Source organism: Torulaspora globosa, chromosome 1 (genome assembly GCF_014133895.1).
Source record: "Torulaspora globosa chromosome 1, complete sequence".
Classification (NCBI taxonomy): Eukaryota; Fungi; Ascomycota; class Saccharomycetes; order Saccharomycetales; family Saccharomycetaceae; genus Torulaspora; species Torulaspora globosa.
In genome coordinates this window covers 303838-319475 of record NC_050727.1, presented here as the reverse complement: position 1 = coordinate 319475, position 15638 = coordinate 303838, and the positions used below count along the sequence as shown (strand labels likewise).

The 15638-nt window shown below is 45.3% G+C and overlaps 7 protein-coding genes across 7 annotated transcripts; 5 read left to right on the top strand and 2 right to left on the bottom strand.

Moving 5' to 3' along the window:
* Positions 1-214: 214 nt before the first annotated feature.
* Positions 215-1024, top strand: HG536_0A01670 (uncharacterized protein; the record flags this gene model as incomplete). Its single annotated transcript, XM_037281130.1, has 1 exon — positions 215-1024. The coding sequence occupies one exon, from the start codon at positions 215-217 to the stop codon at positions 1022-1024; it is 810 nt and encodes a 269-aa protein (XP_037137025.1).
* A 168-nt stretch (positions 1025-1192) lies between these two features.
* Positions 1193-3661, top strand: RIX7 (putative AAA family ATPase RIX7; the record flags this gene model as incomplete). The annotated part of the gene is made up of 1 exon (XM_037281129.1): positions 1193-3661. One exon carries the CDS (start codon positions 1193-1195, stop codon positions 3659-3661), a length of 2469 nt encoding a protein of 822 aa, XP_037137024.1.
* A 92-nt stretch (positions 3662-3753) lies between these two features.
* Positions 3754-5631, bottom strand: GRC3 (polynucleotide 5'-hydroxyl-kinase; the record flags this gene model as incomplete). The annotated part of the gene is made up of 1 exon (XM_037281128.1): positions 3754-5631. One exon carries the CDS (start codon positions 5629-5631, stop codon positions 3754-3756), a length of 1878 nt encoding a protein of 625 aa, XP_037137023.1.
* A 580-nt stretch (positions 5632-6211) lies between these two features.
* On the top strand, positions 6212-8476 carry SPC105 (kinetochore-microtubule binding complex subunit SPC105; the record flags this gene model as incomplete). Its single annotated transcript, XM_037281127.1, has 1 exon — positions 6212-8476. One exon carries the CDS (start codon positions 6212-6214, stop codon positions 8474-8476), a length of 2265 nt encoding a protein of 754 aa, XP_037137022.1.
* A 464-nt stretch (positions 8477-8940) lies between these two features.
* NUP145 (nucleocytoplasmic transporter NUP145) lies at positions 8941-12873 on the top strand (the record flags this gene model as incomplete). The annotated part of the gene is made up of 1 exon (XM_037281126.1): positions 8941-12873. The coding sequence occupies one exon, from the start codon at positions 8941-8943 to the stop codon at positions 12871-12873; it is 3933 nt and encodes a 1310-aa protein (XP_037137021.1).
* Positions 12874-12952: 79 nt separating this feature from the next.
* On the bottom strand, positions 12953-13939 carry NBP35 (Fe-S cluster-binding ATPase; the record flags this gene model as incomplete). Its single annotated transcript, XM_037281125.1, has 1 exon — positions 12953-13939. One exon carries the CDS (start codon positions 13937-13939, stop codon positions 12953-12955), a length of 987 nt encoding a protein of 328 aa, XP_037137020.1.
* A 242-nt stretch (positions 13940-14181) lies between these two features.
* Positions 14182-15360, top strand: LIF1 (Lif1p; the record flags this gene model as incomplete). Its single annotated transcript, XM_037281124.1, has 1 exon — positions 14182-15360. One exon carries the CDS (start codon positions 14182-14184, stop codon positions 15358-15360), a length of 1179 nt encoding a protein of 392 aa, XP_037137019.1.
* Positions 15361-15638: the final 278 nt, after the last annotated feature.

Below are 15638 nucleotides of genomic sequence, written 5' to 3'. Positions count from 1 at the left end.
GCTGGTGTCGTTTAGTGCGCCTTTATTGGAAAATTACTCAGCGATGAGATGAGCGATACATTTCGAAGCAAACAAGCTAATAACCTTTCCTATTTGGTCAAGACGCGTTGCGGTTGATCCATAGGTCGGCAGTATATAATTTTCCTCTCTAGAGTCTACAGCTTTCATTGACACTTTTTGGATCGCTGGGATCCGATGAGCAGGACCCTTCAAGATGGTGAAAAGCGAGGGATCAGGGCTACTGGGGCGTTCGTCGCTGCTGTTCAACTTTTGCTACATATTTCTCGCTCACGGAGTTGTCAGCGGGATCATATCTGGCGGCATAGAGTTCGCAATCGCTTATGGGATGTACTACCATAGTTCGAAACCGGTCTATCTCTGGGGATTCCCGAACACGCTGTCTGGTGATTGCGCTCTGACAGTGTTCATTCAGGTCGGCGTGACGTGGGTTTGCGAAGAGCTGATCGTCGGGTGGGACTGCTTCCAGAGCAAGACGCCGCTTCTGCCGTTTGAAATAGAGCTGCCTGACGAGGCCAGTCATGGGCTTTTCTGGAGACTGTTCGAGGTCAAACATGGCATTGCCAAAGATGAGCTTTCGCTCAGAAGCTACGTGCGGAAGCAATTCATACGATATCCGAGCAGATCCAGATGCTTTAATCTGTTTTCATGGCTGTTGCACAAGTTTGTAATTTCGATGATCGCCGCTGCGATGATCTGGTTCTGGGTGTGGCCAGTGACAATGGGTGTTATGGCTGGAGTTGGCACCAGGGTCGGAAGCCATGAGTACAAATTCCACGGCTGGGCCCCGCAGATCATGAAACTCATATTCGGCTTCGTCATAGGGCTGATGTGCACGCCGCTCGCCATCATCGTTATCTTACTGCGCGACAAGTGGTTTCTCGAGTACAAGAAGAGCGCCCAGACCGGTTCCCAGGAAGACGAGAAAAGAGCCCCGACTGATGCCATCGAGAACTCTTCCGGCGACTTCCATACCGATTCTACTAATCAAGATCCATCCGCTTAATGTTCAGCTTAATCTTCTTAATAGCATATATATATCTAATTAATAGCATTCGTCATTAGCGATCTGCTGAAAAAATATCAGCTGGTAACGTCATCTCATCTCATCTCATCTCATCACTCAAACTCTTACTGATAATGCCCACAGTTCAGGTCATTGAGCGCTCTAAGAATGGCTAAGGCAGCGTCTCGGAAACTTTCGCAATGGGGTCCCCTTGAAGGGAAAATAGAAGGTCTTATTTACCGATTGCTGGAGGAGAAATCGCTTGACAAGAAAAGGCAGCAAGCAGACGATGGGGAGATTTCCAACGAGGAGCTGGATAATATCTTTTTCGCTAAAGATCTTGTTGTGCCAGAGATATTTACCTTTTGCCAGTCAAAGGACGTATCGATGCTGAGAGTTAAGAAAGTAATCTTGCAGAAATCGATAGAGAGAGTCTTGAAAAAGGTCATGGAGGTGGAAGCGGCAGAGTTTGATAGCTATTCTAGTTATAAGGACGATACGGTGGAATCGGCGGCGAAACCTGACAACTTGGTGCCTATAGAGGACAATAACGAATTCAACAAGAGCATAACCAACCAGTGGTCAGCCAAGGAAGATAAAGCACTCAAGAAAGCCACGTCCGCTGAGAATCTAGAGGCAGATGAAACGTCTTCGCAGCCCAAGAAGAGAGCTAGAGATACTGTTTCGGTGAAAGCGAAGCGTCAGAAGGTTAAGGAAAATAGAACTCCGCCAATGACCAACTTGGAGTCTCTGGGAGGCGTCGATGATGTTATTGCACAGCTTATGGAACTGGTAGGGTTGCCCATTTTGCACCCCGAGATATTCGAGTCTACGGGTGTGGAACCGCCGCGTGGTGTTCTTCTGCATGGGCCGCCTGGTTGTGGGAAAACTTCAATAGCTAATGCTCTTGCTGGGCAATTACAGGTCCCCTTCATTCCGGTGTCGGCACCTTCAATTGTTAGCGGTATGTCTGGCGAGAGTGAAAAGAAGTTAAGAGAGCTGTTTGAGGAGGCAAAGTCGCTCGCTCCATGCCTGGTCTTTTTCGATGAGATTGATGCCATCACTCCCAAGCGTGATGGTGGAGCTCAGAGGGAAATGGAACGGAGAATTGTGGCTCAATTTCTTACCTCTATGGACGAGCTCTCTATGGAAAAGACTAACGGGAAGCCAGTGATCATCATTGGTGCCACTAATAGACCTGACTCCCTAGATTCAGCCCTGAGGAGAGCGGGGAGATTTGATAGAGAGATTTGCTTGAATGTGCCGAACGAGCTCTCGAGAATTCACATCTTGAAGAAGATGTCTAGTCATTTGAAAATAGACGGAACGATAGATTTTGTGAAACTAGCTAAACTGACACCAGGGTTTGTCGGAGCTGATTTGAAAGCTTTGATCACAGCTTCAGGGACATGCGCTATCAAGCGTATTTTTCGACAGTACGCAGATGTAGCTCCTGGCGCTGATGGTCAAATGGATGTCGATCAGAGTCTCGATACATCGGAGGAAGAAGCATTGAAAAACACTGCTAACATGATAGACCCCGTACCGTTATCAACAATACAGAAATTCATCAAAAATTTCCCCGAGCCCTTGAGCGACGAACAGCTACAGAGCTTATCGATCAACTATGAGGACTTTCTCAAAGCTCTACCGACAATCCAACCAACGGCCAAGAGAGAAGGTTTTGCGACTGTACCAGATGTTACCTGGGCAAACGTGGGCGCTTTATCGAATATCAGAATAGAGTTAAACATGGCCATCGTTCAGCCAATCAAGAGGCCAGAACTTTACGAAAAAGTGGGCATAAGTGCCCCAGCAGGAGTATTATTATGGGGTCCTCCAGGTTGTGGCAAGACACTTCTTGCTAAAGCCGTAGCGAACGAATCGCGAGCCAACTTCATATCTATCAAAGGGCCGGAGCTTTTGAACAAGTATGTTGGAGAATCGGAAAGGGCTATTAGGCAGGTATTTACTAGAGCCCGAGCATCCGTGCCGTGTGTCATCTTTTTCGATGAGTTAGATGCGTTGGTTCCCAGGAGAGATACATCACTGTCAGAATCCTCATCAAGAGTCGTTAACACATTATTGACAGAGTTAGATGGGCTTAACGACAGGCGGGGAATATTTGTTATCGGTGCCACAAACAGACCAGATATGATTGATCCTGCCATGCTGAGGCCTGGTAGATTGGACAAGACGCTTTTTATTGAGCTACCAAATGCTCAGGAGAAGCTTGATATCATAAAAACATTAACAGCGTCAAGCGGCACCCCATTGGCTTCAGATGTTGATCTTGAGGCGATCGTATCGAATGAACGCTGCAAGAATTTCTCAGGTGCAGATATAGCTGCTTTACTAAGAGAGGCTTCAGTGTTAGCTCTTAAGAGAAATTTCTTCAAAACAGAGAAAATTCACTCTGTTATGGAGAATGACCTCGATAAGGAGTTCGAAGACTTGACGGTTGGTGCGTCAGAGGAAGAAGTTCTTGTCACCATGAAAGATTTCACTACTGCTTTGGCGAAATTAAAGCCATCTGTGAGCGAGAGAGATAGACTGAAATATGACAAGCTCAATAAAAAGATGGGTTGGATTGACGAGGTAGAATTACAGAGCGAAGACGTCGCAAATAATAAATAATTCAGCTCTTCTATAAAATGCATCAATAGAGTTAACGAAGGGATTCAATATGGCTCCTGAGCCATGAGTGGTGAACATATTAGCGCAGTAATTCACTTAAGATGATGTCCCCTTCTCATGACGTTTTTACGAACCTTCCATACATGCTCATGTTTCTTTCTGAGATCGAAGGAGACATACGGGGTGCGAGCACCGGAGAACATATTGTTTCTTGGGTATAGCTCACAAAATGGTGTCTCAGATTTGGCTCGCAGAACGAGCCACGAAGTTCGTGAGTTGCCTCTCAGGACGCCCAGTTTCGTTTCTGGCACGAAAACATTCAGGAGCTTCGCATCGGTATCAACGGAGTGTACTAGGACTAAAGAAACGAATTCCATTTTAACCAGTCTACGGGTTAGAATTGGGAACGCACCCTTGATGGCCAGTGAGTCCTGGAAACTGTTAACGCACATGTAGAGGCCCACAATGGTGCCTTCTAAAGCTGTCCTGATATCGTTCTCATGCAACCCAGCAAATTCTTCTGGGAAACTGAAACCTTGAATACCAGTAATCCCAAAGGAGATTTGCAAGGGAGGTTTCAAAAGAAGGGGAGAAAAATCATACGAAAGGCTTGTGGTAGACCTCTCCTTCATGTGGAAGTATGACAAAGTTTTAAAAGTCCTTATTTGAGGCGGCTGGAACCTAAAGTCGTCTGGATTAACTGATATACCGGTCATTGTTGTTACGACTGGTCTGTAGTCGGAGCGCGAAGAGGAGTTAAAAGTTAAATCCAAGTTCAGGTCACTCAAGTGTCTTCTAGACCCTTTCGACTCTAAAATGACAATGTGGGTGGGCTTGTATCTGGAAAGTATGTGGCCTATAATATTTAAACCAAAGCCCTTAATCCATCCTGGTAAGTTTACCAATGATGTCCCCATCTGATTAAGCTCTTCGAGATAGCTGATCAAATCACTGACGCACTCTAAATAGGAGCTTGGCATTTCCTGAGGGGAACTGGATCCTATGTAATGCTGGCGCAGTACTTCGAAACACGGCTGTCCGAGATGCCGCCCCAATACCCTCGTTTTGCGCTGGACGCAGGTTAATGAAATGCAATCTGGATCTGAGTATTCTGGTTGACCTGGATCCAAATCTAGGTATGATATTTCGTTATCCACAGCTTGCATGTCTCCGCCGAAAAGAAAGTTTTCGGTTAGCAGTCGCAGAAGTGTAGATTTCCCGGAATTCTTGCCACCTATTATCATTATCCTTGTATCATGCAGAGAGCTCTTGTGCACAACAGTAAGTTTTTCAATACTAGTCGACCACTCGTTGGATATGTGAAGGGCATTAAATTGATCTACATCCTCCCTCATAATGCTATAGGTGCAATTATCAGATACGAAACCCAATTTTCGACTATCCGGCGTCCTCCACAGATATCGCACATCAGGGAAAAGTTCGGCCGCACCCATAAGGCCTTTGACGCACCCATTCTGAATCTTTACAACACACGAATATTCGCTCAGTTCATCTAAAACAATGTCTCTGTATCTGTCCCCGATCGGGAGAGTTTCTTCCCACCCGGCGTAAAACGAGCCCTGAATGGCAGGAACTGCATTACACAGCGGATGCCAAACGTTGAATTTCTCGCTAGACGCGTTGTAATGCACATTGTTGTATATAATCCCGCCTTTGACCACCTGCAGCTTGAAAACCCCCGAGATGTACATCCGCTGCTTTTCGCTCAAGCCCACAAGTACCGCGTCCTGCTCAGCATCAATCAGAAAGCAGTTCTTATTTTCACTAGCTGAGAAAGTATTCTTTTTCTGATCCTGCAGCTCCTCGTTGTCATCGTCTTCGTATTCTTCAACGCCAACGTTCACTGTCACTTCTTTCGAAGAAAGTGCCGATTCACTCGAACTATCGGAGTCGCTGGAGCTGTCAGAATCCGCAGCATATTGCGGAACCTCAGACCGGTCGGCTTCCATGCGTTTAGCCTATTCTCATCTTAACTGTTAAGCTTGCCAATTTTTTACGATGCCCTCTCTTATTAGGCGCGCCTAGAAGAAAGCCTATCAAGCTGTAGAACAGCCTAAAAAGCCAACATCTCAGAGCTTTCAAGAGCTTTTCATAGCTCTACCTCCTTCAAATCCTCGTATCTAGACTGAATCACTTAGGCAGCTTCTTGCTCCTTTTTTCTCCCAGTCTAGAGCTTATTTTAGGCAATTTTCCCTGTCCGAAGTAGCAACACTTGTACATGTGTCATTGGCAATCGTCTCTGCTCATTTGAATGGTTCTACCCGTTTCAACGTACCTTCCAAGAACGGCGACTAACTGCCGTGGCAGTTAACAGCAACCCGTAGTGGGAAATCCAATTGAAAATCTTGAGGGATCCTGTCTTAGCGACTTCTAGCGTCGCTCAACCATCCAGCAGTCCTGATATCGTGCTTTTAGGCCCCGTTTCCCGCAAAGCTGGTCCTGGAGGTTTTGTGTTTGTAGTCTATTTAGCTTGCACAGCGACTATTGCTTGATAAACAAACAACTTGCAACAGACGTCAATGGAGTTTGATGGGTGAAAAGAGCTTCTCTGGCGGTGAGGGCCGCTCCAATGGGCAGCTCAAGAAGAGTGGCGGAATGGTTGCGCCAGCAAAAGGGATCTTGAAGTCGAGCCAGAACACAGATCAACCACAACAGTTGCACGCACTGGACTCTTCATTTCTGGCGTCCGGGGATATCCAGCTGCCAGACAGAATCCTATCCAAATCAGACTTGCAGGAAGGGAACAATACAACTTCGAGGATTCACACTTTGGCTCTGCAGGAGAAAATAAGCAGAAGGGTTTCCTTTGCCCCGGACGTTACGTTACACAGCTTTGACTTCGTACCGGAAACGAAAGCTAATCTTCGAGAACCTAGAAGAAGAGCGTACGACGTTTTTGCGACCTCCACTCAGAATGAACAGGTGCCAGGCGAAGTTGAAGATGAATCATTACCTATGGACTTGACGTCGCCGGTAGCCGTCTCGAAACAGGCGTACAAACCGGTGTTTGATCAAGAAGTTTCGATGGAAATTACGCAGCTATTCCCGAAACACGATAAAACACATCCTACTGATACAGAAGAGACCATGGAATTTACTGCGCTGCAGAACCGTTCGAACAATGCAATACCCGAGCAGTCAACGATGGAGATCACAGAAGTCCACAGTTTTAAACAATCAGCCGGGGCCTCACGCCCGGAGACTCCACCCACTAGCAAGAGGCGGAAACTGGCTGAGCCAAGCAACGATATTCGTGACTCTGAGAGCTCAGAGGAACAAGACATGGAATTATCACTGATGGAAAAACTGTCGCCGATAAAACTGAATTCAATAGAGCCGCAAGTCACAAAACCTGTTTTTGAAGAGCCGGAATCGTATTCCCTACAGAAGTTCATCGAAATCACCGGACTTTCTTTCTTTATTGACACCGACTTGCTGGATAAAACCAAAAAGCCTGTCGTATTCAAAACAATCCAACCACTGCAGCCAGCTAGTTTCAGATTAAACAAGGTGCTTAATGTTTTGTATCTCGATACGCCGGTCTTAGAGATGAATGCGTTTATCTGTAAGGAACTCATGCATAGGGTTGAGCAATCCAAAAAACAGTTTGATGATCTGGATCGTCAAATAAATACTTCGTCACCGCCACCTTTACTGCTGAGTGAGTATTTCAACGCGAGTTATGATATGAGACAATCAATGAACCAACAGTTGCATTTGGTAAAAAGCTACTCTAAGTTGAAGGCTAAAAAGTCTTGGTTCGAATGGCGATTTCAACATTTAAATGGTATCAAGGCTGTTTTAGAAGAAAATCTAACTCTAATACGTGGCGAGAATGCCAAGGTTGAGCTGGAATTGACCAAGGCGCGCGATATACGATCTAAAGCGCAGGCACTGCGAGAAGCAATCAAAAACGAAATTATGCTTTTGAAAGAACTTCCGCCAGAAGCTTGTCAGGAGGAGAAGCGACTCGAAGAAAAAGTTAGACTAGAACAGCTGAAACAAGAGTTGGCTCTCTATGCAGTAGACATCACCAATCATCAAGCTCTGGCAGAAAAGAGCAGTGAGCTCAAAAGCAAATTAACTGCCAAAGTTGCTCAACTCGTCTCATTGAAAAATGAAATAAAGTCCTTGGATCAGTTGCACTCAACAAAACCAAAGAAATCAGGCTTTACGCAATACGACATCAAGAAATATAGTGCCAAACTTGATATATTGGGCAAGATATCAGGAGTTGAGTTTGTGCAGTTTAAAAAATCTGAGCTAACTTTGAGATTCGCCTGGCTAGACACTTCACAACAGTTGACGATCAATCTCTCCAATTTGAACAATAGCAGTGCAAAAACGTACGAAATAATCGGCTCCGCTGATATGGCATTCATTTTTGACCACTGTTATCACAGGGCCATGAAAGCCGTATCTGTTACATCATCGCATCAGCACCTATCGCTTTTCCTTGCAAGCGCAAGGCAGTCGCAAGCATTGATCAAAGAATACGCGCTGCTTCGACTTTCGTTTCCGGTTGAGGTGCGACTCAAGAACGACGTTAAGGTTTTGGAGATTAAGGATTTTGACTTACGAACGAATTCTAAAAGAATCTATGATCTAAATCTGAACGATTTTCTCACTGCTGCTCAGGACAAAAACGGGAGCGTCCGCGTCAAGACTACAGTTATCGAGCGGGGCCATTCGGCGTCATCCTCAAATTCCGCTGCATTCTTCAAGAAAATAGTCAAAATACTGCCCTGGTTTGATATGTCTCGAGTAATATTCTCGGAAAATCTAACGAAATAGATGATGTTTGTCAGGCCCGCATATCCATTGGGATGCAACAGGACCGCGATTGCATAGGTAACATCGCTGTGAATAGAGATATGGGCCTTCAACGAATCCGTCCAACGGCAAATAACCGATTTAATTGGCATCAATGTGGCTAGAAGTTGCGCTAACGCTTTAAACAAACCAGAAGTACAACCATTTACAGTTGCTTCACTTCATGTCTGATGGTGGCTTCGAGCATAACTCTTAAAGTTGTTTAACGGTATTTAGATGGCCTTGAAAGGCGTATTCTTCAAGCACTTCCTTCATCTCATGGTTCTACTAATTTTCTAGATGAGTATATTGAAAAATTTTGGTATTCACGAATAACATACACAATAAACACAAGATAGGTAATAGATTGAACTTTCTTTCACTTGAAATCTATTGTGACATTTTTCCCATTCAATTGACCACACTACCGTTGTCAATTGGAAGAAATGTTTGGTAAAAGTACCACTGCTGGATCACTGTTTAACAATACCTCGACACCCACTTCGACACCGACTGCTCCCAATAATACCTTGCAAAAGCCATTCAAAGCTGGAGGACAAGGGCTCTTTGGAAATGCTAATCCTACAGCTGCCGTTAGTACGCCAAGCCCGTCAGGAAATTTGCTGAATGGCGGAGCAAACATTCAGACTAAGGGGAATGGGTTATTCGGAGGGACTCAAGCTAACACTACTACTGGAGGATTATTCGGCAGCAATAGCACTCAGAATAAAGGCTCAGGTTTCGCCTTTGGACAGAACACAGCAGGCGGAAGTGGCGGCGGATTGTTCGGAACAAGTAGTAGCTCTAATGGGGCATCATCAAGAAACTTACCATTTGAGAACAAAATAAGTGGTGGGGCAGGCTTTTCAGGTTCCGGCCAGGCCTCTGGGGGTCTTTTCTCGGGCACCAACGCAACCAGTAGTACAGGACTGTTTGGCAATCACCAATCGCTTGGAAACAGTACGCAGGGAACTTTCTCATTTAATAACAATGTTTCCAACTCTGTTCAGACACAGCCGTCTTTTAATCCTTACGGTCTGAACATTGCCAACGTGCCGGTGCCAGTGTCTTCAATGCCGGCTTCTATTACAGCTCCCGCCATGGATAGCAAGACTACGTTGGATAGATCTACAGAGTCCAATACAAGCTTTACGTCTGGCTCAACGGCCCCTAATCGAAGGACATACTCTATTTCCTCCACTATTTCGAACACCACCGGATCTCAGGTTTCGCTCCCTGCGACTTCCAAATCCAGTCTGATAAACAAGTTGAGTGCCAGGTTGAAAAGCGCTCCCAATACGTCATCCACGCATGGTATTTTCTCGCCAGCATTAGACGGACAATGGAATTCACAGGAGAAGAACAAGCCCAATGTGAAAGATATAACTGATTCGCGCGAGTCCGCTTCAAAACAGAAAGATGAATTCCCTTCTGGAGGCTTTACACCGCTCTCACTACAGAGGGGAGGCTCCTCAGATATGCGTAAACTGAAGATAGATCCAAGCAGAAGCATAGCAAAAAAACTAAAGCTTTTTACAGGTGAATCCACCCCAACAAAATCTCATACCATTGATCAGAGCGGAGAAGAGAAAATCAACTGCGCTGAAGGCAAAACGCAAAAGGATGAACAACAAGAACCCGCTATTAATGCTCTAACGAAAGACAATGATATACCCAATCAAGTGCATGATCATGATGAGCTATCCGACAGTTCGCCTCCGGCGGTGGATAACTCGGGCTATTGGTGCTCTCCGTCTCCTGAGCAGTTAGCTAACTTAAGTGAAGAACAATTGACTGCTGTACCCAATTTTTTGATTGGCCGTAAAGGCTACGGATCTATCACATTCCAGTACGACGTTGACCTCTCGGCTTTTGCTAAACACATCGAAACCGAGCTGTTTGGGAAGGTAGTAATCTTCAATGCTAATAAAACTGTTGAAGTTTATGCTGATGAATCAAAGAAACCACCAATTGGATGTGGCTTGAATGTGCCAGCAATTGTCACCCTCAACAATGTGTACCCTGTTGACAAGAAATCAAAGAAAGAGTTAAGAGACGAAGCCAACTCTAATGAAGTTCAAGTACTTGTGAGAAGGTTAAGAAACTTGAGAAATATGGATTTTATCTCATACAATCCTTTCGGTGGAGTATGGACGTTTAAAGTAAACCACTTCAGTATTTGGGGGCTGACAAACGAAGAAGACGCCGAAATAGACGAACAAGAAGTAAAAAATGCGAAAGCAGAGACGATAATTGATGAAAACTTCGCTTATCCCAACGCAAGGAGGTCATTGGCCCAAACCAAAATGGACCAAGAAATGTTACCGGGGACGTTTGAGAGCCAGGAGAATGGATTTTCACCAGCTGAATTGCCACAGAGAGAACTCATTGGTGTCCGACAGGCTAATAACTCTGATTTAGAGTCTGTTACGCCACGTGAGAGTGATTTCCTTGTCGAGGAAAAACCATACGAACCAGACATTAATGAGTCCGATTTTGAAGGTATGGTAAATGAACCAGCTTTGAACACCTCAAGCAACTGGGTAGAACAACTTCAGCTTGCAGGCTCAAATCTTAAATCTGTGTTTGCTGAAGCAAGTGATCTATCTGTTGATGGCGATAACGGCATTGAACTGCTTTTTAATGAATTTAACGAGAATTTGAGAAAAGAAAAAACAGCCAAGAAGGAAAGGAGAATCGTTAACTTTAATTTTGCTAAGTTTTCCTCTGACTCATCCCTACTAATGAAAGCTCCAAACCGCACGTCAGGTGTGCGAAGTCATATTATTCCCATGAACTCGTGCAGGGAACCAGCCTTCGTCGAGGCTTTGTTTTCTAAGCATTTCAGCCTATGCGCATTCACTAAAAGGCAATCAAACAATTACCCTAAGGTAACGGGCAGCCAACTGCTATTCAGCGATATTGCAGATTTATGCAGTCCATCTAGTGTCGAGTACACGCTCTGGACTCTTTGCTCAGTCCTTTTTGATGAAATTAATCTAAACTACACCGTCGATGACCCGTCTGTAGAGGAAGCTCTGCTGAAAAATGAAAGACATAAGCAAATCTGTTCTTGGATTGTTGAGCAGACTAAAGACGAGATTAATGCCAGAATAGAAAATGAAACGGATGCGCTGGAGATCATTTTCTTGTATCTGCTGAAAAACGATGTCGCCAATGCATGTAAAATGGCTCTAAAGTCGCAAAATGGTCATTTAGCTATCTTACTCGCAACTTTGGATTCAAACGATCCCCGTATCCGTGATTTGGCTGCAGGGCAGCTTGAAAGATGGCGCTCTTGTGGTCAAAGAGTAAGTCCGGCCATAGCTCGCATCTACAGATTGCTCGCCGGTGAAGAAGTCAACGAAAAGTTCTTAAATGAACGAGAAAAAGATTCCATTAGCTGGTTGGCGTTACTAGGGGCCAATTTGTACTATGGTAAGGTTAATGAGTTATCGTTGAAAGAGGTGATTTCCCTGGCTACTAGAGATCCTATTTCAAACAAACATGATTTCAAGTATACAATCTTCAAGCTGTACGGCTTGCAAGAACCTATCGAATTTACATTTGAAGAACTGAAGAATGCTGTCTCACCTTTGGACTACAGTATATCCTGGCATATTGCTCAGATTCTAAGATTTGGTAAAGAAGGTGTGATATCTGATCGTATGAATGATAAGCTCACCTCCGATTATATCGGGCAACTGCGAGTTTGTCAACTCCATAAAGAGGCATTGTTTGCAGCAAGCTTTTACTCAGATGATTCGGCTGCGGAGCAGCACATTGAGTCGATAGTCTATCACGAAATTCCAATCCTTTCTTCGGCCTCAAATAAGGATATGATACAACGGCTGCGTATTCCAACCCGCTTAATTCAAAAAGCCGCAGCTCTTAAACATAGGTATGACGGCGATTACTTGCGGGAAGCACAATGCTTGATTAAGGCTGAAGCCTTTGAAGAAGCAGAGAGAGTTGTAATCGAATCTGTCGGTCCCATGCTGATTATTAATGGCCTAACAAATAATGAAAGGGACTTAACCGTACTTCAAGGATTATTATCAAGTTTTCCAGCTTCTGAAATGAAGAATTGGTCAACTGGTTTAGGAGTGTACGACATTTATGTGAAGCTGAAATTAGGTTCAAATGCAGACAAACAACTTATTGATTGTCTGTTAGATGGTGTCTGTTTACTGTACGAAGCTCATAAGCGATGCAAAGCAATTCCGGTTTGTTGTAGTATAATATCTCAGTATGTCGCAGCGCAGTATCTGGAACTGGAACAGCACAGTGCAGAGAAAGACGATAGCTACAAGGAAAAGCTACTAAAGTTGCCGCTCGGACAGCCAGAGAAGAAATACCTTGAAAGCTCCCTGGTTTGAAATTAGCCTTTGATCCTTATTATTTCCATTATAAAAAGTCCATAAACAATCAATGCATTTGTATCTCAATTTCGAAGCGCTATAAATCGCCAACGGCGTCACGTAGTGACTCAACAACCTGAAGTACAGCTTCCGATGCTGGACTATCTGGGTAAGCGTCCAAAAAGCTCTCGCCATTATCGCAGCATTTGCCTATTCTAGGATCAAGCGGTACGGATCCCAAGAACTTGATCCCTAACTCGGCACAAAGCCCCTTCCCACCTCCCGTAGTGGGTTTGAAAATCTGAGACTGCCCTTTGCAACCTGGGCACACGAAGCCGCTCATGTTCTCAACAAGCCCTAACACTTTGATGCCTGCCTTTCGACAGAAATCGATTTCTTTTCTCACGTCCAACAGCGCTACTTCCTGCGGGGTAGTCACAACCAGGGCACCGTCAATCCCTGAGTCCTTCATATACTTATTTATCGTAATGTGCTCGTCGGACGTTCCTGGAGGTGTATCTATAATAAGGTAATCTAGGTAATCCCAATTAACGTCCTTCAAAAACTTCTTGATCAGCGCGTTCTTCTTTGTTCCCCTCCATATCACAGCAGAATCATCCTCCGGAAGCATAAACTGGATTGACATGGTCGCTAGATTATCTGCCACATAGACAGGCGTCCAACCCGCATTCGATTCGTGCACTACATCGTTGACACATCCCAGCATGTGAGGCAAAGAAGGTCCACAAATATCCAAATCCATCGCTCCAACTTGCAGATCTTCATCTGCAGACAAAGCCCAGCTCAACATCGTCGTGAAAGTAGATTTACCAACTCCACCCTTACCAGAGAGCACCAACACCTTATGCTTAATATTCGAGAGATTTTCCACTATTGCCGGTATATCTGGATCGGGCCCTTTCGGCAGGCTTTCGCATACACTTTGATTGGCACAACCATTGCAAGCATCACCTTTTCCTGCATTCTCAGACTCTGGTCCAGGACAATGTTCGGCTTTTGGGTGTTCTAGCTCGTATTCCGGTGGCATCCCAGAGTTCTCGACATTTCCAAGCACCAGCCCCATTTCCGTAGCGCTCGATCTCGCTAAGATAATGTCTAGCGGATCTGATCGGCAGCTTTCTCAGCCTCTTAGCTCTCAAAGATAGTGGTTCTGACTAATAGAATGACTACCTCTATATATTGAGATGAGATCACTTACCCGCCTTTGGTGATATTTAAGCGCCCAAACGACTTGAACTTTCAATATAAACAAAGCTTATACGCCACCGATTCTGAACAGCGGCTGAGGATGGCCACCAGGAATGGATGAAGTTTGTCAGCTGTATAGCGGTATCCAATGTCGTTGATGAAGAGGCGCCAGAGGATGTGGTGTTGTGTGAGAGTGATTTGGGCGAGCAACGTTTGCCGGAAAGCGAGCAAGAGCTAAGTGAACTGATGATCGAGGAGATCGTGATTAGTGAAGGCAATGAGATCCACAAGAGACAAAAAATTAGTCGTGAAGATCTGAAGATTTTTCCGGGGACAGAGAGGGAGAAGAGCTCGCTGAAGGGGGCGATTTGGCACGAGTTAGTTAAGCTTTTGACCGGTCATCGAGTCCAATTGGACTCGGTGAAAGGCAGCGTGCAGTATACGAGATGGGTGTGTCATGCGGCAGACGGGAAGACGTGGTATTTAGCGATGGAGATGGAGGCCGGCGGGATAGTGAGGAAGCTTGCGCAGTTAGACGTGCCGGCAGTCTCTGAGGGAGAAGTTGATCTGTTTCAGATGACGAACAGGCTGTTCGCTTCCTACTGCGAGTCTAGCGATGCGGTGAAAGCGCTTCTTTTGAGGACGGCGGAGCTCGAATCGTTCCTGAGTGAGCGGGAGAGCCTGGAGAAAGTGCGGCTGGAGAGAGACGATAAGACTAGAAGCATTATGGTGAATCTACTGAATGAGAAGAAAACAAGAATTGCACAGTTGGAGCAGCAGCTGGAGGAGAAATGTCCTGTATCCGGTCTGGGCGACATACAGGACTCCGAGGTCATCAATAGAAATGTCAGGGAAGCAGTCTCCGAGCTGATCTCACCGGGGAAGAGGAGAGCTAGAGCGGAACAAATGAAGGATGACCACAAGCGGAAAAAGGTTAACAGAAAGTTGTTTCCTGAACCAAAAATCGAACCAGCAGATGATTTTGACGACGATTTCCAGTTCTTTGGTATTACAAAAGTGAAGGAAGAGAGCCCAAATAGCAACAGCACGCCCAAGAAACCAGCAGTCAAGCAAGAATCACATGAAGAAAGGCTTCACGAGACGGATAGCCAGAATAGCCACCCGATCGTCGATAGCAGGTCGACGATCGGAGCTGAATCACAATCTGATACAGAAGCGGATACAGAGGCGGACACAGAGACCGAGGTTCCTAACGCGGGTGAACAATCTCCTGCTAGCAAGTCAGATCCCGAGTCCTCATCTCAGCCAGACACAGATATCAGTTCCCCCGGCTGATCTAGCAGATCGAATGGCAAAGTCATCTTACCCACTACTGCCCTCGTTCTCGATGACTTTGAAATCGTGAAAAAATTTTGTACGTGGGAAGAGCTCTAGAGGTTCTCGAATTTCATTCATCTTTGATCTGCCAAGGAAAAAGGCGGGTTGCTGGCAACCTGGTAATTTCTCAGAGAGAAGCTGCAGAAAAGGTCTGTGCTGAGGTAATTTTTGCTTGTGTCTGGCTGTGGATCACAAACTTCTCATCGGCTTTGAGGTATCAGATAGCATAGAGATTT